Source organism: Branchiostoma floridae, chromosome 7 (assembly GCF_000003815.2).
Source record: "Branchiostoma floridae strain S238N-H82 chromosome 7, Bfl_VNyyK, whole genome shotgun sequence".
Classification (NCBI taxonomy): Eukaryota; Metazoa; Chordata; class Leptocardii; order Amphioxiformes; family Branchiostomatidae; genus Branchiostoma; species Branchiostoma floridae.
This window is the reverse complement of record NC_049985.1, coordinates 23,097,795-23,125,101: the sequence shown is the minus strand read 5'-3', so window position 1 is coordinate 23,125,101 and position 27,307 is coordinate 23,097,795. Positions and strand designations below refer to the sequence as shown.

General features: G+C 43.2%; 2 protein-coding genes across 4 annotated transcripts in view; one reads left to right on the top strand and one right to left on the bottom strand.

Moving 5' to 3' along the window:
- Positions 1 to 22,577, bottom strand: part of LOC118419819 — a 31,644-nt gene extending 9,067 nt beyond the window's left edge. For all 3 annotated transcript variants that reach the window (XR_004831663.1, XM_035826425.1, XM_035826424.1), the window contains exons 1-19: positions 22,430 to 22,577; positions 21,939 to 22,019; positions 21,208 to 21,444; positions 18,443 to 18,614; positions 17,987 to 18,039; positions 17,553 to 17,587; positions 16,165 to 16,303; positions 15,837 to 15,889; positions 7,393 to 15,553; positions 6,911 to 7,018; positions 6,643 to 6,721; positions 5,595 to 5,937; positions 5,178 to 5,294; positions 4,071 to 4,258; positions 3,608 to 3,736; positions 3,154 to 3,225; positions 2,395 to 2,527; positions 1,511 to 1,675; positions 81 to 1,190 (exon numbers count right to left, since the gene is read on the bottom strand). Coding sequence is in view for 2 of the 3 variants with exons in the window: in XM_035826425.1 (XP_035682318.1) it covers positions 81 to 1,190; positions 1,511 to 1,675; positions 2,395 to 2,527; positions 3,154 to 3,225; positions 3,608 to 3,736; positions 4,071 to 4,258; positions 5,178 to 5,294; positions 5,595 to 5,937; positions 6,643 to 6,721; positions 6,911 to 7,018; positions 7,393 to 15,553; positions 15,837 to 15,889; positions 16,165 to 16,303; positions 17,553 to 17,587; positions 17,987 to 18,039; positions 18,443 to 18,614; positions 21,208 to 21,444; positions 21,939 to 22,019; positions 22,430 to 22,562 (11,508 nt within the window). In the remaining variant the exon portion in view is untranslated. The remainder of the gene's footprint in view (positions 1 to 80; positions 1,191 to 1,510; positions 1,676 to 2,394; positions 2,528 to 3,153; positions 3,226 to 3,607; positions 3,737 to 4,070; positions 4,259 to 5,177; positions 5,295 to 5,594; positions 5,938 to 6,642; positions 6,722 to 6,910; positions 7,019 to 7,392; positions 15,554 to 15,836; positions 15,890 to 16,164; positions 16,304 to 17,552; positions 17,588 to 17,986; positions 18,040 to 18,442; positions 18,615 to 21,207; positions 21,445 to 21,938; positions 22,020 to 22,429) is intronic.
- Positions 22,578 to 25,438: 2,861 nt separating this feature from the next.
- LOC118420177 (glutamyl-tRNA(Gln) amidotransferase subunit B, mitochondrial-like) overlaps positions 25,439 to 27,307 on the top strand; it is a 24,607-nt gene continuing 22,738 nt past the window's right edge. Inside the window, exons 1-8 of the mRNA XM_035826890.1 lie at positions 25,439 to 25,501; positions 25,649 to 25,681; positions 25,834 to 25,861; positions 26,024 to 26,051; positions 26,212 to 26,244; positions 26,392 to 26,507; positions 26,570 to 26,597; positions 26,660 to 26,816. Of these exons, the coding sequence (XP_035682783.1) occupies positions 25,439 to 25,501; positions 25,649 to 25,681; positions 25,834 to 25,861; positions 26,024 to 26,051; positions 26,212 to 26,244; positions 26,392 to 26,507; positions 26,570 to 26,597; positions 26,660 to 26,816 (486 nt within the window). The remainder of the gene's footprint in view (positions 25,502 to 25,648; positions 25,682 to 25,833; positions 25,862 to 26,023; positions 26,052 to 26,211; positions 26,245 to 26,391; positions 26,508 to 26,569; positions 26,598 to 26,659; positions 26,817 to 27,307) is intronic.

The following is a 27,307-nucleotide window of genomic DNA, read 5'->3' as shown; positions in this document are numbered from 1 at the left end:
CTCCTGAGGACTGTAACATCCACACATCCCACCATCCCTCCATCTGTGCACAGGGAACCCTGCTTAACTGTATAACTCACCTGCATGGGATAACTCCTGAGGACTGTAACATCCACACACCCCACCATCCCTCCATCTGTGCACAGGGAACCCTGCCTAACTGTATAACTCACCTGCATGGGATAACTCCTGAGGACTGTAACATCCACACACCCCACCATCCCTCCATCTGTGCACAGGGAACCCTGCCTAACTGTGTAACTCACCTGCATGGGATAACTCCTGAGGACTGTAACATCCACACACCCCACCATCCCTCCATCTGTGCACAGGGAACCCTGCCTAACTGTATAACTCACCTGCATGGGATAACTCCTGAGGACTGTAACATCCACACACCCCACCATCCCTCCATCTGTGCACAGGGAACCCTGCCTAACTGTATAACTCACCTGCATGGGATAACTCCTGAGGACTGTAACATCCACACACCCCACCATCCCTCCATCTGTGCACAGGGAACCCTGCCTAACTGTATAACTCACCTGCATGGGATAACTCCTGAGGACTGTAACATCCACACATCCCACCATCCCTCCATCTGTGCACAGGGAACCCTGCCTAACTGTATAACTCACCTGCATGGGATAACTCCTGAGGACTGTAACATCCACACACCCCACCATCCCTCCATCTGTGCACAGGGAACCCTGCCTAACTGTGTAACTCACCTGCATGGGATAACTCCTGAGGACTGTAACATCCACACATCCCACCATCCCTCCATCTGCACACAGGGAACCCTGCCTAACTGTATAACTCACCTGCATGGGATAACTCCTGAGGACTGTAACATCCACACACCCCACCATCCCTCCATCTGTGCACAGGGAACCCTGCCTAACTGTATAACTCACCTGCATGGGATAACTCCTGAGGACTGTAACATCCACACACCCCACCATCCCTCCATCTGTGCACAGGGAACCCTGCCTAACTGTATAACTCACCTGCATGGGATAACTCCTGAGGACTGTAACATCCACACACCCCACCATCCCTCCATCTGGGCACAGGGAACCCAGCCTAATTGGGAATGGCTGCGGGTTGCTATGGAAACCCAACTTGGCATCCCAGCGAGCACGGCGAGTGGCGTTGGCGGACAGCTTCAGTACGAGGTTGGCAGGGGCCTGGAAATTAAACAGTCATGGGATACTGTAAGGCTTGAAACTTTTGCATTGCTTTTATTCTTCCAGATTTTGGAGTCATTGTTCCAGCAAGATTTCACGACACTGGGAACATGTCTTCCTTGTATAAAAGTACTGCATAAGAGAATTGTTTCAATTCTAAATTTATAAAGATTTTGAAAAATGCTGCAAAAGTAATACAATTTATAGTAATTGGGTTTATACTTTGGCCCATCCTGTTTCTAAACTGATATCTGTTGGGCAGTTTACCATGAATATGTAAACAAAAACAAAAACAAACAAACAAACTATGCTGCCCTTACTTCAAGAGGCGAACACGCATCTTGCGATCCAACCAGTTCTGCTCCAGACACACACAGCTTCTGGCCCACGTAGATACGTTTGGACTCTACCAATCTTGCTAGAGGGGGGTCCAGAGCTGCTCTTATTCCATACCATCCATCGGTCAGCTCAACAATGGTCTCCTTCTGTATGAAAAACAGAAATACATTGTATATAGATACTTTGGCAACTTTCCTTATCGGTTTATGTTTCTATGACAGTGAATATCTACATTATACGGCATGTCTTATAAAAGCTATACTATGAAACCTATACAAGTGACCAACTCCGGATATTAAGGACCACCTGACCATTGAAAGATTGTATACCTGCACATGACCACCTCTACAATATTTTTCAACCTTTATTTAGCCTTGATTTACAAGTATCCCTTCAGCCTGAGCTGGTTTTCAAGGGTTCAAGGTTTGGAGGAGGTCAAGAGGTCATTCCATTATGCATAGTTATTTACAATAATACAAATTTTGCTATTCCATAATCTTTCTCCCTTAGCAAGTCTGAAGCTACTCATTTGTCTTCAAAGTTACATGTTCTTAAAAATAAGGACTACCTTGTGATCAGCATTAGAATTCATGTCATAGTGACCACCTGTTCACATGGACCAGATTTTATCGATCCCATGAGTGGTCTCCTTGGGTAGTTTGAAATGTAGTATACAACCATACTCTGGTAAACACTAAAATATTCTTAATGCAATGGATATTCACAAATGGACACAAACAGAACATCATCCAATTCTTAAATAACATTGTATGTGTCAGATATTTACCTGTGGTATGCAATTTTTATCAAATGACTGGGCATTGTCATCATAATATGTATCAAACTGTTTAGTTACTGTCCTTACCTGGGGCACCTTTTTGGAGTCCTGGCCACTGGTGCAGTCTTGACCACTAGTCGGAGGGATGACCCTGGCCACACAGAGGACCAGGGTTTTGGACGGGGTGTCATCTCTCTCAAGTATCTTCTTCAGGGCTGATCTGTAACAAGATATATTAAGGTGATTTTTTTTGTTTGAACCTTTGTTTATTTTCTTGAAAGAGTTATTTGCTTAAGGTTCTAGGTTTGAATCCCTAATAAAGGCTCCAATAGTGTGTTCTTGGGAAAGGCACTAAACACGATGAAGGACCAATCAGCACTGTCTTTGGCGCTGAACTAACCAATCAGATGAACTAATGGGTCTGGAAGAACCAACCAGGACTGTCCTTGGTGCTGAAGTGGCCAATCAGATGAACTAATGGAGCTGGAAGGACCAATCAGCCCTGTCCTTGGTGCTGAAGTGACCATACAGATGAGCTAATGGATCTGGAAGGACCAATCAGCACTGTCCTTGGAGCTGAAGTAGCCAATCAGATGAACTATTGGAACAGGGAGATCAGCAAAAACTACAAATCATAGATGTTAAGTTGTAGAGTACTGTAAATGCAGAACCTTTCGCGGTGGTTTAATGTTCGCGTTTTTTGCGTTGTCCGCTTTACCGCAAACTTAAAACCCTGCAAAAAGTCCTTTTACCCGCTACTGTGAAATTAAATCCCTGCAAACTTAAATGCATTTACAGTATCTATTGAAAAGGTACAGGTTTACAGTGTCTAAGAGCTCAACTTACCTTTGTGACAGGTCCACTTCCCTGTCATACCTGTACTTAAGCTGCATTAGAACTTGGTCAGGGGTTAGACATCTGTCAATGCAGAAAAATGTACATGTGAGCAGTTACAATTTATAAGAATAAAACAGACTTAAAAATTTCCCTTCTCCCTCCATTTACAAGTAGATGGCAAACTATACAGTCAAATGATTCATTAAAAAGCAGTTACTCAAACATAAAAAAGATGATTATAAATAGTTGAGACAAATGGCATTTCTGGGGATAGAAGAATTTAAAAAAATTCATTGAAATGAATAGTCCGGGTTACATTTTCTACACGGCATTGTATTCTATTCATTATTACTATATAAAGGTCAAAGTAAAGCATAACTGCATCATTCCCATCCATATTTAAAACTTTACCACATCATCATCATCATATGCAAAAGCACTGTAACAGTTGAGTTATACCAACCTTCCACCAAACTGTACAGGAAAGGCTGTTTCCATAGCGGCTAGTTTCCACACGATCCACCTGTAGTGGTTATGGATCCATTCTGGAGTCACCAGGCTAGGGTCTACACCTGGGGTGTCCAACAGGGCACTGGGGAAAACAATAACAACCTGAATGATCGAAAACAAAAATCTCAACTAGACCAGATCAGGTCCAAGTCCAGGTCTGGACATAAACCGAGACTTCTGGACCGAAACCTGGACTAGGGCCTGACTAAGCTGAACGGGTATCCACTCCTATTAACAGATGTCAGTACCTGACAAATTCCTGTTTTCCGGCAGTGCCATCCTACAAAAAGCACAAATCTAAACTAGACAGGATGAGGTCCAAGTCCAGGTGCGGACATAAACCTAAACCTGACTGGACCTAAACCTGGACCCGACTAAGTTGAACCAATATCCCCCCTAGTTACAGATGTTGGTACCTGACGAATTCCTCCTTCCCTGCAGTGCCATCCTCCAGTGGTACCAGCACCCCTCCATCTGTTAGTGTGATGCCCTCTCCCTCCTCCACAGTGGCAGAGCTGACGTGGTCTCTACACAAAAACCTGTACGACTCTGCTGTCTCTGATGTCACAGTACACGTGGACTGGTCAACTCCATAGGAATACAACTGTGGGAAGAAAAAAGTGTGCAGGGACAGGCATTGATAGAAAATCGGTAACATGCTATACACTAGGTCTACACTAGGCAAAATGTTTCATTCTATAATGGAAATCAATCGGCTCACTGATGTCATCCATAAGATTGACTTGTTGTGGCCAAACATGTGTGTCAGACTGGTTGCCAATGGTTGGCAGGCCCTTTATGATCACAATTCAAACAGGCCTCGAAATTCATTTTTAGGATTAGGTGCACTGGTGCACCCAGCTTTAAGAATTGGGTGCACCCAAAAATTTTTGGGTGCACCACTAAAATTGAACTAATAACCTTATAATAAAACTTAGTTACAATCTATGAAATTCTTAAGCAAGTACCATGATGACAGACATTTGTATTATCTTTCGAACACTTAGATGTCAAGAATATGATGTATACTTAGTCTAGTATACTTTGATATCTTTACATACATAAATGTAAGAAAATATTTGGGTGCACCCTGTGCACCCACAGAAAATAATTGGGTGCACAGCTCCAATTTTGGGTGCACCTGGGTGCACATGCACCCAGTATTTCGAGCCCTGCCAACATTCCTGTATCAAGCTCTTCATGTTATCAGAAAACCACCATTGGCTGTCTACTACTACTTTGAGCCCTTTAAAGTTTAAGAAAATTAAATTGCATAATTTTTACCGAGTGTGATTGGGGTGTAACGTAATTCAATTATGTCACATATATACAAGCGTATCTGAACACTGAAAAAAGAATGCCTAGATGTCTAAAGGGACCTTCAATCCTGGGTGGTGCTGTGCTAGAATCCTCTCAATCCCACTGTGTTTCAAAGTGGCGGATATAAGTAACGGTGAATAAATGTTGATGGATTGCAGTAACTCATACATGTATACTAGCCAAATATCAAGGACAATGGCTACCTCCTCTGTTGTATAACACCCTGGAGTTTGGCCACAGACCGCTTCCCTCAATCCAACCCTGGCCTGTGTCAGTCTTTTCTGCAGCAAGCTGCCATACTCTGGACGTATCACTTGTTTCTGTAATTTTAAATGTCACTTATCAAATCAAATAGCAGTAATGTCATATTTATCTCGATGCCTACAAAATGTACGTGTGTAAAAATTTCTGTCAGTAAAGTATCAGTCAGTCTACTAGTGCAAATTAGGACATGGTTCTGCAACTCATCACCAACTAACTACTACTACTGCAAACAAATTATACAGAAAAATACAGAAAACAGTTAAAATTGATTAGAATTCAGTCCAAATAGTCTAAAAATGATTACTACATAAATAAGTATGTGAAGATAAATTTCATACAATCATATTGTCACCAACCTTTTTCTGAGCTATCCTTAGAGTCTGAGCTTCTCTTGCCCTTCTCAAAGACTGAACTTTTCCTGGAGGTTCTGTGACTTTGTCAAATATATCGCCATCATCTCTACATGCTTCCTGGCTAGCTTCCTGGCTGTCTTGTGTATTATCTTTTGTGGTACATGCAGCAGAATGACACAAATCTTCTGTTTGTCCATCCTCTCCTCCTGGTTTTGCTTTGACAGGTGCAGAGACTTTGGGGGATGGAGATTTGAATGGAGTTCTGAAGGAGTTCTCTGTGGAGTCCTGTGGTTGTGGCGTGGATACCAGAGGTTGACGTGATGCTTGGGGCAGGCTTGGTGGTCTTCTACAAGTACAAGAAAAACAAGGGAAAAGAGAAGCACTGAGAAACATCACAAAGATAACAAGAAAACTCCTTATAACTACTGTAGTATTTGTATAAACTTTTACGGTTTGAAAATGACCAGTAGGAATCACTGTTGGACTTACAGAATCAATCAAACATGGTGCTAAATTCTGTGACCAGAGATGCTGTTGGCACTGTCCTTGGTGCTGAACTAACCAATCAGATAGTATAATCATGGAATATGAAGGACCAATCTGCACTGTCCTTGGTACTGAAGTGGCCAATCAGATTAACTTAAGGATCTGGAAGGACCAATCAGCACTGTCCTTGGTGCTAAAGTGGCCAATCAGATGAAATAATGGATCTGGAGGGACCAATCAGCACTGTCATTGGTGCTGAACTAACCAATCAGATGAGCTGATGGATCTGGAAGGACCAATCTGCACTGTCCTTGGTGCTGAAGTGGCCAATCAGATATACTAATAGATCTGAAAGGATTAATTAGCACTGCCCTTGGTGCTGAACTAACTAAGCAGATAACTTCTGGATATGGAGGGACCTATCAGCACTATCCTTGGAGCTGAACTCACAAAAGAAATGTAGAGTTTACAGGGATCAAGAGAGGCACAAAAGTTGCAACAATTCTTTAATTGGAACTATCCAGTTAGTAGTCATCTTGATGCAAACCAATCAGACAGTACTCACCTGAAGTCCTGCCGAGGCTTTGAGTGGAGCGGCTGTAGTCGGGTGCGGACAGAGAAACCATGGCGATCATGAACCACACCTAGCAACAACAAAGTTTTGACAATCATTATGACTTGATACAAATTGCAGCAGCAAGTTTTGCACACACAGACACACACGCACACGCACGCGCACACACAAACACACACACACATAAATACACACATACAAAGTGCACAATGCTGAATGACTTTGGTGTATGACTGTGCTAACATATCTCCATGCCTACCTTCAGGATGAGTGGCTAGTGGAGGCCTGAAAGCCTGTCTGTGTCCCACGTGTTGTGTCTGGTAACCAGCAGGGGAGGGGGGCTGTCTCTTACTTGGAGGCAAAGTAGCTGGAATACATAGAATCATGCCATGAACAACAAATACCATCAAACCTGACCAAGAAAAGGGGGGCTACTAACAAAATCTAGTCAACATGGACAGGTGGTCACCATAGACAGGATTCTTCATATATAGTTACTCATGTCAATAAAAAAAAAATCATCTAAGAGACCACCAAGAGGTGGTCTTTATGTAGAGGTGGTCTGTTGTACAGATTAAACAGAGTAGTACACATATGCATCTTGTTGCCATTTTAAACAGCAAAGTTTTCTAGACAAGGAGACTGATATCAAGAATCATTGGAAGGATTGACAACAAATGGAAGAGTACACACTTTTTCATCAATCTGGATATCAACAAGGGTGAAAAAGAGAGAACTAACCTGTTGCATCTGATGAAGTCAGTGTTCTTTTCCTGGCACTTCTATCGCTGTACAACTGTTCCTCTTTGTCCTGTGGAACAACTTGTGGTACTCCAAGCTTCCTAACATATCTGTGCACATTGTTTTCAGATGACAAAACACTAGGAACAGTTCTTGTCTGTAGAGGCGACTGTTCGGCTGTCCTTTCAGAAAACCCTGGACCGAGTTCCATAGACTTGTCTTCTGATAGTCTTACTCGAGCCTTTTGCAGTGCGTCCTCTGATATTTCAATTTGCTTCCCTCTACCAGTTTGAAAACCTCCGAACATTGAAGTGTTTGTATCCTTCATACTTTTCACTTTGGGACTCTGAAATCCTTCTTGGCCTGTAGTTTCTTTGGCATCATCAGACAAAAGAGCTCTTGCTTTTCGTAGGGCATCATCTGACACTTTTATCTTCTGCCCTCTCGCAGTTTGAAAACCTCTGAACATTGAAGTGTTTGTATTCTTTGCACTTTCAACTTTGGGGCCCTGAATTCCTTCTAGTGCTGTAGATTCCTCTTTGGCATCCTCAGAGAAAAGAGCTCTTGCTTTTCGTAGGGCGTCATCTGACACCTCTACCTTCTGCCCTCTCGCAGTTTGAAAACCACCAAACCCTGAAGCATTTGCATCCTTTGCACTTTCCATTTTGGGGCTCTGAATTCCTTCTTGGCCTATAGTTTCCTCTTTTGCATCATCAGATAAAAGAGCTCTTGCTTTTTGTAGGGCGTCATCTGACACTTTTATCTTCTGCCCTCTCGCAGTTTGAAAACCCCGAAACGTTGAAGCATTTGTATCCTTTGCACTTTCCACTTTTGGGCTCTGAATTCCTTCTTGGCCTGTAGTTTCCTCATTGGCATCATCGGAGAAAAGAGCTCTTGCCTTTTGCAAGGCATCTTCTGACACTTCTATCTTCTGCCCTCTTGCAGTTTGAAAACCTCTGAACGTTGAAGCATTTGCATCCTTTGCATTTCTCACTTTTGGGCTCCGAATTCCTTCTTGGCCTGTAGTTTCCTCTTTGGAATCATCAGAGAAAAGAGCTCTTGCTTTTCGCAGGGCGTCTTCTGACACCTTTATCTTCTGCCCTCTTGCAGTTTGAAAACCTCTGAATGTTAAATTGTTTGTATTCTTGGCAATTCCCACTTCTGTGCCCTGAATTCCTTCTAGTGCTGTAGTTTCCTCATTGGCATCATCAGAGAAAAGAGCTCTTGCTTTTCGTAGGGCGTCATCTGACACTTTTATCTTCTGCCCTCTCGCAGTTTGAAAACCCCGAAACGTTGAAGCGTTTGCATCCTTTGCACTTTCCACTTTTAGGCTCTGAGTTCCTTCTTGGCCTGTAGTTTCCTCTTCCACATCATCAGAAAAAAGAGCTCTTGCTTTTCGTAGGGCGTCTTCTGACACTTTTATCTTCTGCCCTCTCGCAGTTTGAAAACCTTTGTATTTTGCACCATTGCTGAGTTTTTCCTGATTTGTGGGTGGCCGCTTCTTAGGAGTATTACTTCCTGTTGGAGATGCATCGTCTGAAAACAGTGCCTTTGCCTTTTCCAGTGCTTCTTTTGATACATTTATCTTCTGACCTCTTGCCGTTTGGAAGCCCCTGAACATAGTGGTACCCTTTTCACCACATTCTGGGTTCAGCATTGCTGATTCACACGAATGGTTGAAATCTGATTCCGAATCCTTCCACATCTCTTTAGTAAACTGTAGAGACTTATTTGAGACCCCAATTTCCTGTCCCCTGCAAGTCTTGAATCTTTGAAACTCAGATGGTGCAGATTCCTCAAATGGCCCTTTGTTTGGGCTAGTCTTAGCATTTACTTCATCGCCGTCCTGAAACATTTGCTTTGCACGTTGCAGAGAAGTTTCCGAAACGTTGACGGTATGACCGCTTGCAGTTTTAAATCCAACAAATGACTCGTCTTTCGAAGACTGCGTAACATCTTTCTCTTTGAGGATTTCTTCGTTGAAAGTAGCAGAATCCAATGTTTCCACAGACTTTCCGAGACTAGTCTCTTCAATGTCGTTATCCTTCCAAAGCAACTTTACCTTTTGTAAAGCTCCTGCTGAAACTTGCACCTTTCTTCCTCCTGCAGTTTGAAACCCTGTACATTTTGGGCTACTTTCTTCTGTGACATCAACACCCTTAGCCTCATCGCTTGAATCACCAACTGTATCCCTCCACAGCTCTTTAGCTCTTGATAATGCCTGGACTGAAATGTCCACCTTTGTACCACTTGCAGTCTGAAAACCCTGGAATCCTGATGAATTGTTTCCCTTGTGTTGACCAGAAGAGTTTTCATCTGTTTGATTCCAAAGTTGTTTTGCCTTCAGCAATGCCTGTTTGGACACTTGTACGTGTTTCCCTGCTGCAGTTGTGAACCCTCCAAACTTTGCATAAGTCATTGAGTTGTCCATTTGTTGGTCAAAGTTTTTGTTTGCCGTATCAAACATATTAGAAGTCATAGTGTCTTGTCCTTCTGTTTCTTTCCACATTTGCTGAGCTTTCTGTAGTGCTTTCTCCGACGTTCTCACTCTTTTTCCACTTGCAGTTTGGAACCCTCGAAACTCTGTAGAACAAGCATTCACTTTAGAGGTTTCAGTGCCTTGTTGTCCTTCTGTTTCTTTCCACATTTGCTGTGACTTTTGCAGTGCTTTCTCCGACACAGCTACGTTGTGTCCACTTGCAGTTTGGAAGCCACGGAACTCTGTAGAACGGGCATTCATTTTAGAAGTCACAGTGTCTTGTTGTCCTTCTGTTTCTTTCCACATCTGCTGAGCTTTCTGTAGTGCCTTCTCTGACGTTCTCACTCTTTTTACACTTGCAGTTTGGAAACTTTGGAACTCTAATGAACAAGTATTCATTTTAGAAGTCTCAGTGTCTTGTTGTCCTTCTGTTTCTTTCCACATTTGCTGTACTTTCTCTAGTGCCTTCTCTGACACAGCTACCTTGTGTCCACTTGCAGTTTGGAACCCTTGGAACTCTGTAGAACAAGCATTCATTTTCGAGGTTTCAGTGTCTTCTTGTCCTTCTGTTTCTTTCCACATTTGCTGAGCTTTCTGTAGTGCTTTCTCCGACACAGCTACCTTGTGTCCACTTGCAGTTTGGAACCCTCGGAACTCTGTAGAACAAGCGTTCACTTTATAAGAAGTTACAGTGTCTTGTTGTCCTTCTGTTTCTTCCCACATTTGCTGTGCCTTCTGCAGTGCCTTCTCTGACACCCTCACCCTTTTCCCACTTGCAGTTTTGAACCCTTCTGGCTTGGGTAAGCAATTGTCTGCAGAACCAACAGGCATGTCCTGTTCAAGCTCTCCTGTATCCTTCCACATCTGCTTTGCCTTTGCCAGTGCTGCATCTGACACATTGACCCTGTGTCCACTTGCAGTTTGGAAACCCTGAAACATTGTTGGACAGTCCGTTTCTCCTGACATAGATGCTTTCTCTTTCTTAAGTTTCTGTTCTTCTTGTTCTGTACTATTCCAAAGGTGTTCTGCCTTCTCTAGAGATTTCTTAGAAACACTGATCTTCTTCCCTCGGGCAGTGGTGAAACCTACATTGTTGGATGCATCCACTTCTTCACCTCTTTCCAATTGGTTGCCTTCCGGTAAGGTCTCACTTTGATGTTCCATAAAACTCATATGGGAGACCTCTGTTGGAGAGTTATGCCATGACAACTTGTTGAGAGGAACAGAAATTTCCTCAGATGGTAAGAGTTCATCTTTTGCCATTTCCTTCACATGCTTTAGTGCTTCTTTTGAGACAGGTACTTTTCTTCCGCTTGCAGTTATAAAGGGGCACTGAGACGACTTGTATGGCTTGTCTTCGTACTGAATACGTTTCTTCACAGACTTATCGTCAGTGCTTTGTCTACCTTCTCCAGAAGTATGTGTATTGTAGTGTGTTGAGTATTCAAGGCTACTCGAATACGTCATGGATACATTGTTTTCCTGGGATGTAATTATTCTACTCTCTCCCAACCCACTGTCCAGAGAGTGTGTACGATCAAAGTGAGTTTTGTCTTGTTCGGCCGTGTGGTTTTCTTCCGACTTTCCAGACGAAGCTTCCATAGCCTTCAATAGCATCTCATCCACAAGGCCCCAGGCTAGGTCAAAGCTCTCATCCAGCAAGGTGGTATCTGCATCTTTCACCATGTCATAAATTGTCCCAAACTTCTTCTGCATTGTATCTACCTTCTTTTTGGTAGCTGTGCATCCCTGTATGGCTTCACCACTGGTGTTTTGTACTTCTGTAGGGTTGGATATGTCATTTTTCTGTGTTACTGCATTCTGCTCAGAGCTTTTGGGGATATTACATTGACTCTGAACTGCAGGGACTTTGGTATGTTTTGGACTAGCCGCTTTCAGAGTTTTTAGGTGACTGCTCTCAGTTTTCGGTGCACGAGCAATTTTACTTTGCCTGTCATTGCTCAAACTACTTTGACTCTCTCCCTCCTTAGTTTTGCTGTTGTCACAATTGACTTTTTCTGCACCCCTGGAATGGCTTGGAGTCTTCTCTTGGTTTTGGAGATGTTCCGAGAAGCCAAAGTTGTCGCTGTGTCCATCCTCTTTCTCTGCTTGCAGGAAGGCGTAGGTGCTCTCTGCCACTTCTGCCGCCGACACCATCTGGGTACAGAACAGACGGTCGTCATGGAAACTGTCATTCATGTTGCTGTCTTCTTCCATTGGCTGAGACAGTTTACAAGGCATCCCAACAGCCGTGCTCATTGGATGGAGTACATAGTTGTTGCCGGCCTTACTTCTTTGGGATCTTTGTCTTCCACGGGAGTCTGATGGTCCAGAACACTTTTGTGGCCCCAGCATTTTTGATGGAGGTCTGAACGACTGCAGTCCTTTGGGTTTCAGATAGGTGGCGCTTTCTAAACCTTGTTTTACTGTTGCTGTTGTTTTGGAGCATTTCCTTGCTGAACCATTTTCATTGTTGGATAGTTCGTGAACATCAATGTCTTCTTCATCAACCTCTGCTAACATCAACTTGGCTTTCTGCAAGGACGCAGTTGAGACTGAGATATTCTTGTTGGAGGCAGTTCTGAAACCTGGACAGTCTGCTGATGGATTTTGGTCAGTGATAAAGTTATCTGGAGTACTAATACGAAGGCTTGCCTCCACTTCTACTGTCAGAGCCTTGGCTTTCTGCATACTACTAGAAGCTACTTTGATGGGCTTTTTGGAGGCCGTTGTAAAACCTGTGACGTCCAGTTTAACGGTATGGTCCAAGCATTGGTACTTGTAACTCGCTGTAGCTAAACCTTCGTCGACTTCTGTAGCTAGAGATCGGGCCTTCTTCATGGCATCTGATGATATCTGTATGGGCTTTCTTGATGCGGTTTTAAAGCCTGTAGTGTGCAGAGATTCACAATGACTTGTCCCTATGTTTTGTCTTGTCTTTGTGCTTTCAAAGTCCCCTGGTTTGCCTGTTACAGCCTTAGAATTACTTCTTTCAACAGAGGATACTGTGCTTCCATCAGTTGTTTTTGACGTTTGGACACCATTGGAGTTTAAGAAAGGACTATGGTCCAGGTCTTTTTCCCACTGAGCCTCAGTAGCCATACTGGATTCAACTTCCTTTGCGAGAGTCTTTGCTCTTTTCATTGCATCTGATGACACTTGTATGGGTTTATTAGAGGCACTTTGGAACCCAGTGATTTCTTGAAATGGCCCATGATGTTTTGTCCCTCCTTCAACAATACCAATGAAGAGACCACTAGCTTCACTTGAGCAACCATTTTGTATGTCAAGGGAAGAAGATGGCTTCTTAGTTGAAGAGGTGGCGCCAAGACCTGTGTTTGACTTGGGTCCAAGCTCTTTCTGCGGCTGTCTAGATCTGTTAGTGTTCTTTCTGACAACCGTCTCTAGTGCACTTGTATTGACATCGACTTTCCAGCTAATAGTAGCCTGTGGTGGTCTGTTGTCATTTAAAGAAGTGTCATCCCTAGTACTGTCTGTTTGTTCTAATTCCATTTCAGCTAGAAGAGAATCTTCCACTTCTGACACCATGTTTTGAGCTTGTTTCAAGGCTTTCTCCGAGATCTGAATACTCTTGTTAGAAGCTGTACAAAAACCTGCAAACTCACAGCCATTCTCCAAACTCTTATCTTTTGTTAGTGCCTTCGAGGATGCATACACTCCAGATAATGTTTCTTTGTGAATCATAGGCTTTGTGGATTCAGAGTCCTTCTTTGAAGCTGTCCCACCATGTGTTGAATCTGAGAACATGTTTGTACTTGTCTTAGCCATTTCTGCATCAACTTCAGCAGCCAGTGCTGCGGCTTTCTTCATGGCATCTTCAGAGACTGTTATCTCTTTTCTTGAGGCTGTCTGAAACCCTCCAAAGCTTGACAAGGAGCTTGTCACAAGTTCGTTGCCACAGGTTGTCCTATCTTCTGTTTGGTTGTGAATGGGAGTTTCCCTTCTGTTTGTAATACCTCCCAAATGTGGCAACTTGCTGCTAGGTCTTTTGTAGTTTGGTGTGCTTTGGTTGTGCAAAGAAGAGAGCATAGCAGGCTTGTTTAAAGCATTTTTGGCACACACAGCTTCATAGCTTGGTTGTTCAGTGTTTAGTTTGAAATCTTTCTTGGCGTGGTCTCCAGCTGTGTTCTGCTGTCTATAAGAAGACGTGCTTTCTGACAACTTGAAAGCCTTGGAAGAAGTTTTGTCTGCAACATCACTTGTTTTCTGTGGCTTCAGTTCTTCACCCTGTCTAATAGATGGACTGAAAGCAATATTTGGAACTGCAGTACCTTTAACAGCCCCTTTACAGTCTTTCTGATTTCTAGACAAATGATTAGTTGGAAAAAGTGTCTTTGGTGTAGACTTGGAAATCTGTGACGACGTTGGGTAGAAAAACCTCCTTGCCGATCCTCCTCTATTCACAGTTGTTGCTGAGAACTTGGGAGTGTCTTGGAGACTATCCTTCTTTGTTGGAACTTTAAGATTGAAGACAAGAGATGGGGTGGCTGACTGTTTCTGCTGTTTTGATGTACCAGGTGCAGTTTTGTCTACTTTTGCAGTACCGACATCAGTTGCTAGGTGTCCTTCCTGAGCATGCGTTTGCTGTTTCAAGACTTGTGAGCTGACGTTCATGACATCCAGTGTGCCCTGTGTTGGGTTAGCGAAAGGTGGAGACTCAGAGAAGCTGTCTTTGTCTGACGGACGGTCACAGTATTCATCGTCAATCACAGTTGAACAAGCAGCACTTCCTATAGACTTTCTATCCTTTTCTGTGGATTTTGTGTCATGCCTTTCCATTTTTCCGAAATCTTTTGTATCAGCGATTCCTTCTTCTTCAAACTTGTAGTTAGGAGTGCTGGATTGAATCTGATGCTCTTTTTTACATCCATTGCTGGAGCTTTCAGTTCTAGATTCCTCTGAATTTTCTGCGGCCTTGTCGGCGGCTTCGCAAATTTCTTGCAGCGACGAAGGAGAAATCTGGGAGAAGAAATCGACATTGACAGAAGAGACCGGAGAGCCGACAGCGAGTTCCCTTTTCGCGTTTTCCGCAGAATCTGATGGTTTCACACTTTTCTGGGTTGCTGTTGTTTCTTGTTCATGATGCCATGATGTTTCAGACTGCACTTTGGTTGTGCAGCTAACATTTTCTTCCTGCTGACTTCTGACAGTTCTTGACTTAAGACCGTCTTTAGCGTCATCAGGACCTGTCTCCCCTAATGATGGTACGGTCCCAGATACTGTCTCACTAGCTGGCCTGTCCCACTTTCTTCTCTTAGGGGGTGGAGGCTCTTTCCTTTGACTCCTCTTCTCTGATTTGGCAAAGAGGAAGTCCAATGTTTTGTCCACATCTTCTTGGATGCTGGTTTGACTGGAGTTTGCCTGAGACTGGTTCAAAACGTTTTCTGATAGTTTTGTTTGAACTTTACTTTCTTGAGTGTCATTCGAGTCACTGTTTTCGTGTCTCTTTTTCCTTGTTGTTCCAATCGATGCCGTTGTTTCTTCAGGTACTGTGTTAAACTCTTGAGTCCCAAACTCTTGAGGCAAAGTCATGTCCATCTGTGACTGGAGAAGTTGAGTAGGAAATGTATTTTCCTCTGATGGAGACTTATCTGGAGGTGGTTTTTGTACATGATCTTCACCTGTTTCTTCTTCACCATGGATGAAGAGTGCCCTTGCAAGCTGGAAAGCACCACAAGAAAATTCAGTCATCCAATAGTTAAACATTGCCAAGTCTAGAAAACCAAATGTTCATCTGTCTAATCTTGATATGCATGTAGAGTTAGAATACCATATTACAAAGAATATGTTTGCATGACTTTGTCATCATTGCAATGATCATTGCTTCATATTGGACAAAAATGGGATACATATACATGTACAATTGCTCTCAATAGATATCTGTCTCTCTATATAACAACAATGTATTTTTGTGTGAAATAAGGTGTGTGAGAAGAGCTCTTACCTTCTTTCCATCAGCAGCAATGTTGACGTCTTCTTCTAGATCAAAATTTTCTTCTGTGAAAGACATAGAATTTAAAAAGTTGGATCTGTATAATATTCTGTTTTGTTCCCATTTCTTAGTTTGAAATCTCCTCACAGTTTCCATCGTCTTACAATTATGTATCATTGCCATGTCTGCATTGTTGCTATGACTAGAGTTGCTTCAGTTTTTGCATTGACTTATAAAGGAGGTTTACTTTTTATATTGTAAGACTTAGAGTTAGACCCATAAAAATTTACAAATTTTAACTTGGTTACAAAGTCACCTTTCTGCCCCCCTCTCTTCTTACCTGCAGCTTCTGTTGTTGTCATGGCAACAGTAGGCGTTGCTATGGCAGCAGTGCCAGGCGTTGCCATGGAGCTGGTCCATGACAGGGCAGAACTGTCCAGGTCAGCTCCCAGGGTCATGGTCAGGCGCTCAGGGGTGGGCTGGAGGGATACAGATACAATGAGTAAATCCTAAGAAGAAAAAGGCCCTTCAGTATGAAATCTAGGTGGTCGGGGAGGTTGAACAAACAACTAAACTGTAAACACACAAGTATGACTTAAGGTCTCGGACCGGAGTTTCTTTTACGATTTCGGAGGTTGGCGGACAGCCTCAGGCCGATGGGCTACAGTTCCGCTAGTAAACGTGGGACGTAAAACTTAATCAATATGGTGGAAAGCCGTTTACTGCCTCTTTCCGACAAACCTATTTAGTTTGGGTAGAATATGTAGTAAAATCTTAATTTTGGACCCGAAAACTATCATTTTTTAACACTTATTTTATCGAAGCTGCTTGGAAAAAACAAATTTTCCCAGGATAACGGCCTACGTGGTAGAGAAGCTAAATTCTTCATGTTTAAGCAAAATGAAAATAAAAAAAAATTCCAAAAAAATTCTCTGATGACGTAATTTCTTCGAAATCGCATGAAAAACTATGCTATTTGGGTCATCAGGCGAAAAAAACGCATCACCGTTGCAGCGGACTAATACAAAAATGGTTTCGCTAGCCGACCAACTACTCCTCGCAAAAACATAATACAACCCACAGGCTTTTCAGGAAATACGACAAATCTATGCTCAGCTATAACGATCACCAAGCAATATAGGGAGCAAAAGTTAGGGAGACAACAGCGCACTTCCGGCCTATTACACCACCCTTCCGTCAACTCCGGTCAGATTTGAACTCCAACCCGGAACCTTAATTCCAAACCTCAGTTTAACAGTTGAAATTCAGGGAAAACACAGAAGAGCAGATATCTTTTTTGTTTATCGCTTTTCCTTAGACTGGGTTCGTATTTGTTTGCTTTGAAAAATATAAATCTGAACTGTTTCCTTATTGCCTATAACTTATAAGGGACTTTAAATCCAATGCATTTTTCATGAGTTTCATGGTAATCAATCACTCCTAGGAGGAGAGCATAGCAGAGAGTAGACTGGCAGGACCTTGTGTTTCTGTGGGTGGAGTAGTTGGTAAATGATATTTATGATTCTATTCAGCTTTGAATGTTTATTCTACAGTCAAACATTGGAATCACAATAAAAAGTGTAAATGTATGACAGAGCTTTAAAGCAAGAAATAAAAAAAAGATTTAAGAGGAAAAATCACTTAAGAAAATGAAGACTAATGCACTTCAAACACAGCTTATATTTTTTGTGTTAGGAAAATAATGTATATCAATGTATAAAAACTTACCAGAAACCTGGATGCCATTGGTTCACTGGAGAATCCTACATAGGGAATAAACACAACTTAGAATTCTTTTTTTGGGGGGACAAAACACTGGTCTACATGAATCAGTCACTACCAGTAACGCTTACACAACATGATGGCATGAAATCAAGGCGAAAAAAGGTTACATGACTCTTGCATGGAAGCATAATTGTACTTATAAAAAAAGTCTTGTCCATTCATGACCTACAGGTGATAGACAATGATCTTGTGTGTGACTGTAATGACTTTTATGACATTCTTTCACTAGGTTTGTGGAATTTTTTTCCAAATTCCTCTCTGTTCTATAGCTAACTGCATCGAATAGTCGTATTATACTCAAATCTCAGAAACAACTGTGTGACAGTCACTGTTAAAGTATACTCATTTCATTCTACAAATTAACCATGGTATGGTACCTTGACTTGAATGACCCTGGGGAGTCTTGAAAAGTCTTCTTGATAGTACAGAGCTGGGGAAAGGAGCAAATTAACATCTTCACTATTGTGCATTCAACTACAATTTGTTCTACTGTCTATATCTACTTTTAAAGACAAATTGTATTCATCAAGTTAAACTTGTTGATCCTGTACCCTAGATATAGTACAATACAAAGTATCATATTTGCCATATTGATAATATTGCAAACAAAAGGATACATTATGTACATGCCAATACGAAAAAGATGCTAAGGACTAACAACTTGTAAAGAAAATGCATGGTCAATTAATATCACCATTAACAAAAGAAGTGATGAGTATAATGCACATATTCAGTACTCATTATAGTACATGTACATAGTTTTATACGAATTACTGACAAGCTATCTATATACAAAATAGTAGTACTTATTGGAAGAGTTAACATGGTGTTACCTGTCTGTCTCAGGTAGTATGGGTAGAGGACTGCCCCCTACCCCAGGGGAGAGCCCCACACTTGGCTGGATGTGCCCCGGGGTGTGGTGCTCCCCTCCCCACATCAGATGACCTACTCCAGACTGGATGTACCCTGGGTTTTCTCCTGTTCTCAGCTGACTCACACCTGAAACTGTACAAATCACACAACACTTCTCACATGGTCTCAGTATGTAGGAGACCCCTCCAGGGAAGAGCAATGAAACAAGAGTGAAAGAGGAATCAGTAACAAAGAAAATGTAGGACTTTATATGTGTATAAGGGACTACAGCTTTTCGGTACACAACCAGTAAAAAAGGAAACGGACCTAAAAATAAAGTCAGTGCACAGGTTATATCGACATGCATTTGCACAATTTGGTGCTCATCTTTTCAAGAAAATAAACAGACTGCAGTAGACCAGTGGGTTTATAGTCATGTGTACCAAATTCTATAGTCAAACTTAGCTCTGGGACCTGATCCTATGGACATGAACTGTACCTGTACCTGAATTTTCTGTACCTGTAATTAGGTAGGACTGTAGGAGGTACATGTACATGTAGGTAAATTTAGTCCTAAGGCTGTAGGGGGCAGTGGGTTGTTATCCACTGTATATAGGAAGGTGGAACCCAATCCTCTCTTTCTACCCCCTTTCCCCTCCCCAACCAAAGTCACGTACCCATTCTTACACCTGGGTGGAGTGAGGAAAGTCATGCCTTTCTCAAGGACAAAACATGGGTGGCATGTCAGAGGATTCAAACCCAGTACCTCTGGGTTCTGGGCCCTACACCCTAACCATTACACCAACACTACCTCACAACAAGTCAGCAACAATTCAACTTTAAAACTGATTTAATAATCAAAAGCAGCGTTCTCGCCAGGCATACGTCTTTCCGTCTTTGGACGCATTTTTTTCTGGAAAGACGCACTCGGCTCGGCTGAATGCGTCCATAAAGAATCTGAAAGAAAGGCTGACCTGTACCACCAGTGTACAAAATGTATCTGGAATCTTTAAAAAAAATCTGTCTTTATTAGAAGGAATCCTACCGTTACAATTTATACTTCAAATTCTTCACTTTCCGGTCATCCTAGTAGTCTGGGCATGGGACGGAGCGCGGCACGTGTTACAACTAGCGGACCCATGTACGACACAACCAGCCACACGCCAGTCTGAGCCGGCCGTTGCGCAATGTAACTTTTTTTAGTCCGTGAAATACATCTGATAGTCAACATTCTTTAACACTCGAAGAAATCTTATGCAGATTTTATATTCTGATATTAACATGATACTTACTTGTCCCAGGTCATTTTCACGTATTTGTTAAAGATTTGTGGGTAATACTAGTATTGAACAAACAAACTGTTCTGCGCGAGTGCTGCACATCTCAACAAAAGTTCTCACGCTGTGGGCAGTTGATTGGCAGTCGGTATCTTTGACAACAAGCCGCCGGCGCCAAGCAGTCTAGATTGGCCACCAGGTCCAAATCCAATCATCTTAATAATCAATCAGCGTTTGATAAATGTAATGTTACACTCTGTCATTGGTCACCGGGAAAAAAACAAAAGTTACCGATTACTAGCGCACGTGACGTTGGTAGCCGCCCTTGTCGTCTGGAAACTTGAGTTCCTTACCTAGCTGCTAACAATTTACTATCAAAGTTTCCCCATTTATCCAAGTTTAAAAGACGGTGCGCAGTAAATAAGTGAAGAATCCAAAACTATACACTTTATTTCTTATTTCCAAAATTTCTTTTGTTTCAAAAAGACAAAATTTGTGGCAGAAAAGGGGCCGCAATATTGTTGTCAAGCGTCGATCGAGTCGGCTGTGCACTGGCGTTGGCCTCCGTGGCACATCGCGCGGCACGCCCCCCTCCCCAGACGGACTGTCGATCGCAGCGCCCAGCACGTTGGGACGTCTTTCTGGCTACTGCTTCAAGGCTACACCGGCACTGATCACTGCCATAGAGGCAGCAGATCGTACTCCTTCGAGTAATGTATAACGTTCTTGGTCCATTTAAAAAGAAATCCAGCCAAAGATTTCACGCCGAAAACGGGGTTACCTGAGGTCGCAGGAAACAAACGCACGCTCGTGGAAAATGACGGCACGGCCTTGTAAAAGCCCACCGATTCGAAAAATTTGAGTAAATTACTAAAATCATCGGGCAAAATAGAAAAAAAAACACAAAGTGTGATAGTGCCGTTATTTTATCGTCTCGGAAAACTATTTGATGCGGGAGGTCGCAACATCGATCGCACGAGGTAGACATTTTTTTAATACAATGACGGAAAAAAATTGGCAGAATTTTTCCATGGGTTGACGAACTGGCTAGAGCCCTGTTTCGAAGCATCAAAAATCCAAAATTTTCATACAGACATGTCTGGACAAATAATACCCGGGCCATATCACGGAAGGCTGATTCCCTGTGCTTATAGTTTTTTTTTTTTAATATAACGTATTTTGATGAAGAGGGTGGTCGTCGATAACTGAAAATGGGAGTAAAAGAGGCAACCGACATCCAATCTCAAGTGCATGATTATCCTCTCAAATTGCAGGAAATTGTGTTCTAGAGGGTTTGAAAATCCAAATTTTCCCGGGGGAGCATGCCCCCGGACCCCCCTAGAATGCGAGCGCCTGCGGCGCTCGTCTCGCGCCTACGGCGCTCATTACACCCCTCCCGAATATTTGGACGCATACTTTCAAGAACCTGGCGGGAACGCTGATCAAAAGCAAAACAAAACAGAACTTACAGCCAAAAAATTTCCTCCCTGTGTGAGGAAGGACTGGTGTGGACTGTCCAACGTTGACCTCTGACCTGACTCTGTTTCTCAGGTCTGTTCCATTGCATTCTGGGACATTAGGGCTGAACAGGGACGGAGAACAGCTGGTGGGGGTGAAGGGAACCTTCCCATCAGGCACTGGGGTGGCAGCCATGTTTGTTTGGCCATTGCCATGGTGATGACTCTTCAGGGGTGTTTGAAGATCATCTGTATGGTAAAACATTTTCATATATGCAAATCAAGTTATTTTCACATTAATTGAATGGAGCACAATCACGAAAAAACAACAGCAGCTTTAAAGTATAGGACATTACAGAGTTAAAGAAAGTAAAAAAAGAGGTATTCTTCCTCTGTTCATTATCAATGAAACAGACGGTATGTATAGTATTCATAGGTTTACTAGTATTGTACCAGGGAAATTCCTGTAGCCCTTTTCTATAAGAACAATATACAGGGCACCACGGCTTAATCTTATCTTAAGAACTGCAACCCTTTCCAGCAGCACGCACGTCGTTTGGTGAGCTACAACGGCCAGAACTTGAACTCCGGAATTTGTGGTCCCGAGGCAGAACTTTATTGTTTAAGCAAGAACATCACAACACTGTGTTAGGTACAAGTCTAAGAGTAAGAAGTCAATTACAAACAATTGAGGTGTTACAATGAAGTTCTGTTCAATGTCAGATTTACTAGTAGGTCCCTACCTTGTACTCTGGTGTTGCTATCCCTTGACAAGGCTTCAGCTGTCAGGTCTTCAAACCAGGTGTCTGACACTGGACCTAGATCTACATGTACACATGGAGGGTAGAAAACGTTCAAATGGACATCCAGACTCAATACAACTAGTTTCTATTTCTGTTCTAATCTTGTAATCTTCTTTGCTTTATTCAAAGTTATATATTATACGTGTGCCGTGATAATGTTCCATATGGGTGTTCTAGACTGGATGATAACTTGGTTTATCACGTGGCGTGATATCGATATCACACAGCCTTTCATAGATTTACACTGACACCATCCTTTCATTTTAATCAGGGTACTACAATAATAGTTATCCCAGTGTGTAAGTTTCCTTCTTTAACATCTTCTGAGATGAGTGGAAACCATCTCCAATGTTCTTGGCTTCCCATAGATAAATATACACTATGCAGTGAAGCAAGTACAAACAAACAAACAAGCAAACAATTAGACAGACCTCTGACTTGCTCCTCAGACAACAGGTCAGAGAACATCTCCACGTCAAGTTTCCTGCAGGCTGGTCCCCCCTGGACCCTCCTGAAGATGGTTCCTTCCGCTCCATGTGGACACTTGGCCTTGGTTGACTTCATGACAGGTCAGAGTGGGACATGGACTGTGCATGTACAGTACAGTTGACGTCTCATGGGACATGTGTGTGAACTGACATGGAATTTGAAATAAAAACATTTTGGTACATATAACGAATAAAGATTAACTCATTAAGATAAAACATGTGGCATGGGGAAATATATATGTCTGTTAGGCAAGAAGCTTTTAGTGGGTTGTTTGAATTTGATTGAAGTTGAAAAATGTATGAAACCTCCATAGCACGTATAAAGAGGGGCTGGCACAGACTGTGGCCAAAGATGATGCAATGCATGCAGAATCATAAATAAATTGTTGACGTTGGCCCAAATTACGTTGTCAATTATACAATTCCAAATAATCCATTACAATTGAACAAATAGAAACAAATAAGTTGAAATAACCCGTTACAGTTGACATATAACCCATTATATTTCCCTTCATCATGGTCTTTTCCTGCGTCTTTTTATATGATACTTGTGACAAATTTCATAATTTTTCCTATAATTTTTGACAAAAATTGAAATCTTTCCTAAAATCCACACAGTCTGATAAATTTTTAGTTCGTGTCCCCTCAAAACGATAAGAGCATAACAATTCTTTCTCCAGATTGACTAGTTATTGTGGAAGGGTTGGAGTAAAATTATAAGTTAGAATGGAGTTGAGATTCTGAAGAAAAACAAATCATGGGTTATGCAAGCACCCCTCCCCCACAACCTTCAGCGAATTCATATCCCCAAAAGCACAAAAATCCATATCCAGCTTTTCCATCCTTACTTCAGTGAAAGAACCCGAACTAGCAAGGTCTTCTGAACCCGTTACATGTCAGTAATTCTGCCGATAGCGAGCAAAACTTACGGTTTTGAGTTACTCTTCTTATTTTCTTGCAGTTTCCGCCATCTTGTCCTTTTCGTGACTCCCGCGTAACAGTGAAAGCGAGGCTGAAGGAACAGCGCCACCTAGCGATGTTGATTCATGCTTGTTCAAAGTCATGGATCATTCATGACATCTAGCGGTACAAATAAAAACTGCAGAGCTAAATTTGGTCTATCTCGTGTAGCGTCAAATTATGGGTATCATACTAAACGTTATACAATTTACCAAATGTGGTAGAGGTGCTGTTTATCTGAAATGCTTGATGGCCTATGACACCGCTATTACACCACACAGCTGCGACGCCTAGCGGAATTAGTAGAAAGTGCAAGACAAGATGGCGTCGTCTGCACGAAAATTGTGTGTCGTGCGAATTCTCTTGAATTCTCGTCGATCTTTCTGTACTTGTAATAGGTTTTATGCCAAAGCAAAGACAAAGAAACAATCCGCAAGGTAAGATGTTAGAACCTAGTGTGCAGTGTGAATTTGTTCTATGTAAAATGACCGAACAACTAGATAAGGTCAGGTTGCTCATGCACTGCCCCCCTCCCCACTTGAAGGTTAAGAATTGCAATGAATCTGATAATACTGTCTATCTTGGAGACTGCCAAGCTAGGGTAGGGTTATAGATACATGCTCAGTTTGAACCAGCTTTAATATTGAAAGTTGAAATGAAAAATGATATTGATCCAGTTATTGAGTTTATCTAAACTACAGAGCTGCATGAATTCTTCCTCTGGTTATGACAGAGAAGACCAATATTGTGTACAGTATTATCAGATAATTCATTTTGATTCCCCCCAACTACTTAAAACAAGCGCAATGAACAGTGGACTGCAGCTTAACGCCCTTGAAGGACTGCAATCCTTTTCAGTAGGGTCACTATTTTTAGAGGCAGGGTTGCAGATCACTTGACTGCACACGCCAGGTACTAGTTATAAGTCATTTCTGATATTGTGCATGTCAGGTGAGTGACAGCTGGAGTCGAACTCACAGCTTCTAGTTCTAGAGGTAGGACTGCTAAACACTGCAAATTTATATGCAACTGAAATGTGAGATCACATGGTGCAGCGGCAGCGTGTTTGGCTCAGGACTAAGAGGTTTGGAGTTCGAATCCTGCCGCGTTACCGACCTTGTACCCTTGGGAAAGGCACTTTACATGACTTTCCTCACTTTACTCAGGTGAAAATGAGAACCTAGCTTCGACTAGGTCAGTCCCTCGGATAGGACGTTAAATGGATGTCCCATGTACAGGGAGAGCCACACCCCACAGCAGTTAAAGAACCCCCACACGTGCGATGGTGCGGTGTGCAATGGTGCAAATTCTTCCGTCTAGAATCCAATGATTCTCTACAAATCACCCAGACTCCAGGAAGAATAGTGACATATCAGTCACTAATGCCATAGAGATCTGTATCAAACTAAACCAAACCAAACCAAACCAAATGAACTGATTATTCATGTTCTCTCCTCAGAACCCTCCCCGGAGACTGGAAGGGGAGGGTGGGGTTACACTAGAGATCCATGCTCAGTGTAAAACATGAACTCATGTCTTCTGTTCTCTCCTCAGAACCCTCCCCGGAGACTGGGAGGGGAGGGTGGGGTTACACTAGAGATCCATGCTCAGTGTAAAACATGAACTCATGTCTTCTGTTCTCTCCTCAGAACCCTCCCCGGAGACTGGGAGGGGAGGGTGGGGTTAGAGATCCATGCTCAGTGTAAAACATGAACTCATGTCTTCTGTTCTCTCCTCAGAACCCTCCCCAGAGACTGGGAGGGGAGGGTGGGGTTAGAGATCCATGCTCAGTGTAAAACATGAACTCATGTCTTCTGTTCTCTCCTCAGAACCCTCCCCGGAGACTGGGAGGGGAGGGTGGGGTTACACTAGAGATCCATGCTCAGTGTAAAACATGAACTCATGTCTTCTGTTCTCTCCTCATCAGACCCCTCCCCAGAGACTGGGAGGGGAGGGTGGGGTTACACTAGAGATCCATGCTCAGTGTAAAACATGAACTCATGTCTTCTGTTCTCTCCTCAGAACCCTCCCCAGAGACTGGGAGGGGAGGGTGGGGTTAGAGATCCATGCTCAGTGTAAAACATGAACTCATGTCTTCTGTTCTCTCCTTAGACCCCTCCCCAGAGACTGGCAGGGGAGGGTGGGGTTAGAGATCCATGCTCAGTGTAAAACATGAACTCATGTCTTCTGTTCTCTCCTCAGAACTCTCCCCAGAGACTGGGAGGGGAGGGTGGGGTTAGAGATCCATGCTCAGTGTAAAACATGAACTCATGTCTTCTGTTCTCTCCTCAGAACTCTCCCTGGGGACTGGGAGGGGAGGGTGGGGTTACACTAGAGATCCATGCTCAGTGTAAAACATGAACTCATGTCTTCTGTTCTCTCCTCAGAACCCTCCCCAGAGACTGGGAGGGGAGGGTGGGGTTACACTAGAGATCCATGCTCAGTGTAACACATGATCTCATGTCTTCTGTTCTCTCCTCAGAACTCTCCCTGGGGACTGGGAGGGGAGGGTGGGGTTACACTAGAGATCCATGCTCAGTGTAAAACCTGATCTCATGTCTTCTGTTCTCTCCTCAGAACTCTCCCTGGGGACTGGGACGGGAGGGTGGGGTTACACTAGAGATCCATGCTCAGTGTAACACCTGATCTCCTGTCTTCTGTTCTCTCCTCATCAAACCCCTCCCCAGAGACTGGGAGGGGAGGGTGGGGTTAGAGATCCATGCTCAGTGTAAAACATGAACTCATGTCTTCTGTTCTCTCCTCAGAACCCTCCCCGGAGACTGGGAGGGGAGGGTGGGGTTAGAGATCCATGCTCAGTGTAAAACATGAACTCATGTCTTCTGTTCTCTCCCCAGAACCCTCCCCGGAGACTGGGAGGGGAGGGTGGGGTTAGAGATCCATGCTCAGTGTAAAACATGAACTCATGTCTTCTGTTCTCTCCCCAGAACCCTCCCCGGAGACTGGGAGGGGAGGGTGGGGTTAGAGATCCATGCTCAGTGTAAACATGAACTCATGTCTTCTGTTCTCTACTCAGAACCTCCCCGGAGACTGGGAGGGGAGGGTGGGGTTAGAGATCCATGCTCAGTGTAAAACATGAACTCATGTCTTCTGTTCTCTCCTCAGACCCCTCCCCGGAGACTGGGAGGGGAGGGTGGGGTTAGAGATCCATGCTCAGTGTAAAACATGAACTCATGTCTTCTGTTCTCTCCTCAGACCCCTCCCTGGAGACTGGGAGGGGAGGGTGGGGTTAGAGATCCATGCTCAGATCTCCTCCAACTCCAAACTGTTCTCCGGATCGCAGGTCCAGTTCTCGGCACCACCAAACTCTCTCGTCTCACCGCTGGACGCATCACTGCCTGGCACGCTACCAGTAAGTTTTATGTACGTCTAAGCCTCAAAAAGATGTTGTGTCAAGTAACAGAGTGGCTGGGCTTCATCTGACTTGAGAGCCAGAGGTTCAGAGTTTGAATCTCGACTAGACGTTGAATCATTCTCCTACACAGAGACATCCAACGGTGCCAGCAAACTGCTGCCTCTGCTATCTCAACCATCACGATCAGTTCCTGTGGGCATCGCCACAAACCAGCTGTCAGCCAATCAGAGAATAGGACTTTTAGTTTTCGAAAGGGATCTCCCATATGTAAGGGTTTGTTCATTAATATAAGCAGGGCGGTCAGGAACTGATCCTGACGGTTGAGATAGCAAAAGGCGTCAGTTTGCTAGCACCGTTGGATGTTTCTGCGTACGAGAATGGATGTCATGTACTTGGAAAGGCATTAAACAGGACTTTCATCACACCCATTTGCAATAATGGGTATCAGACTTCAGTTGGAGACGTAAAAGCACGTTGACTTCGTACGG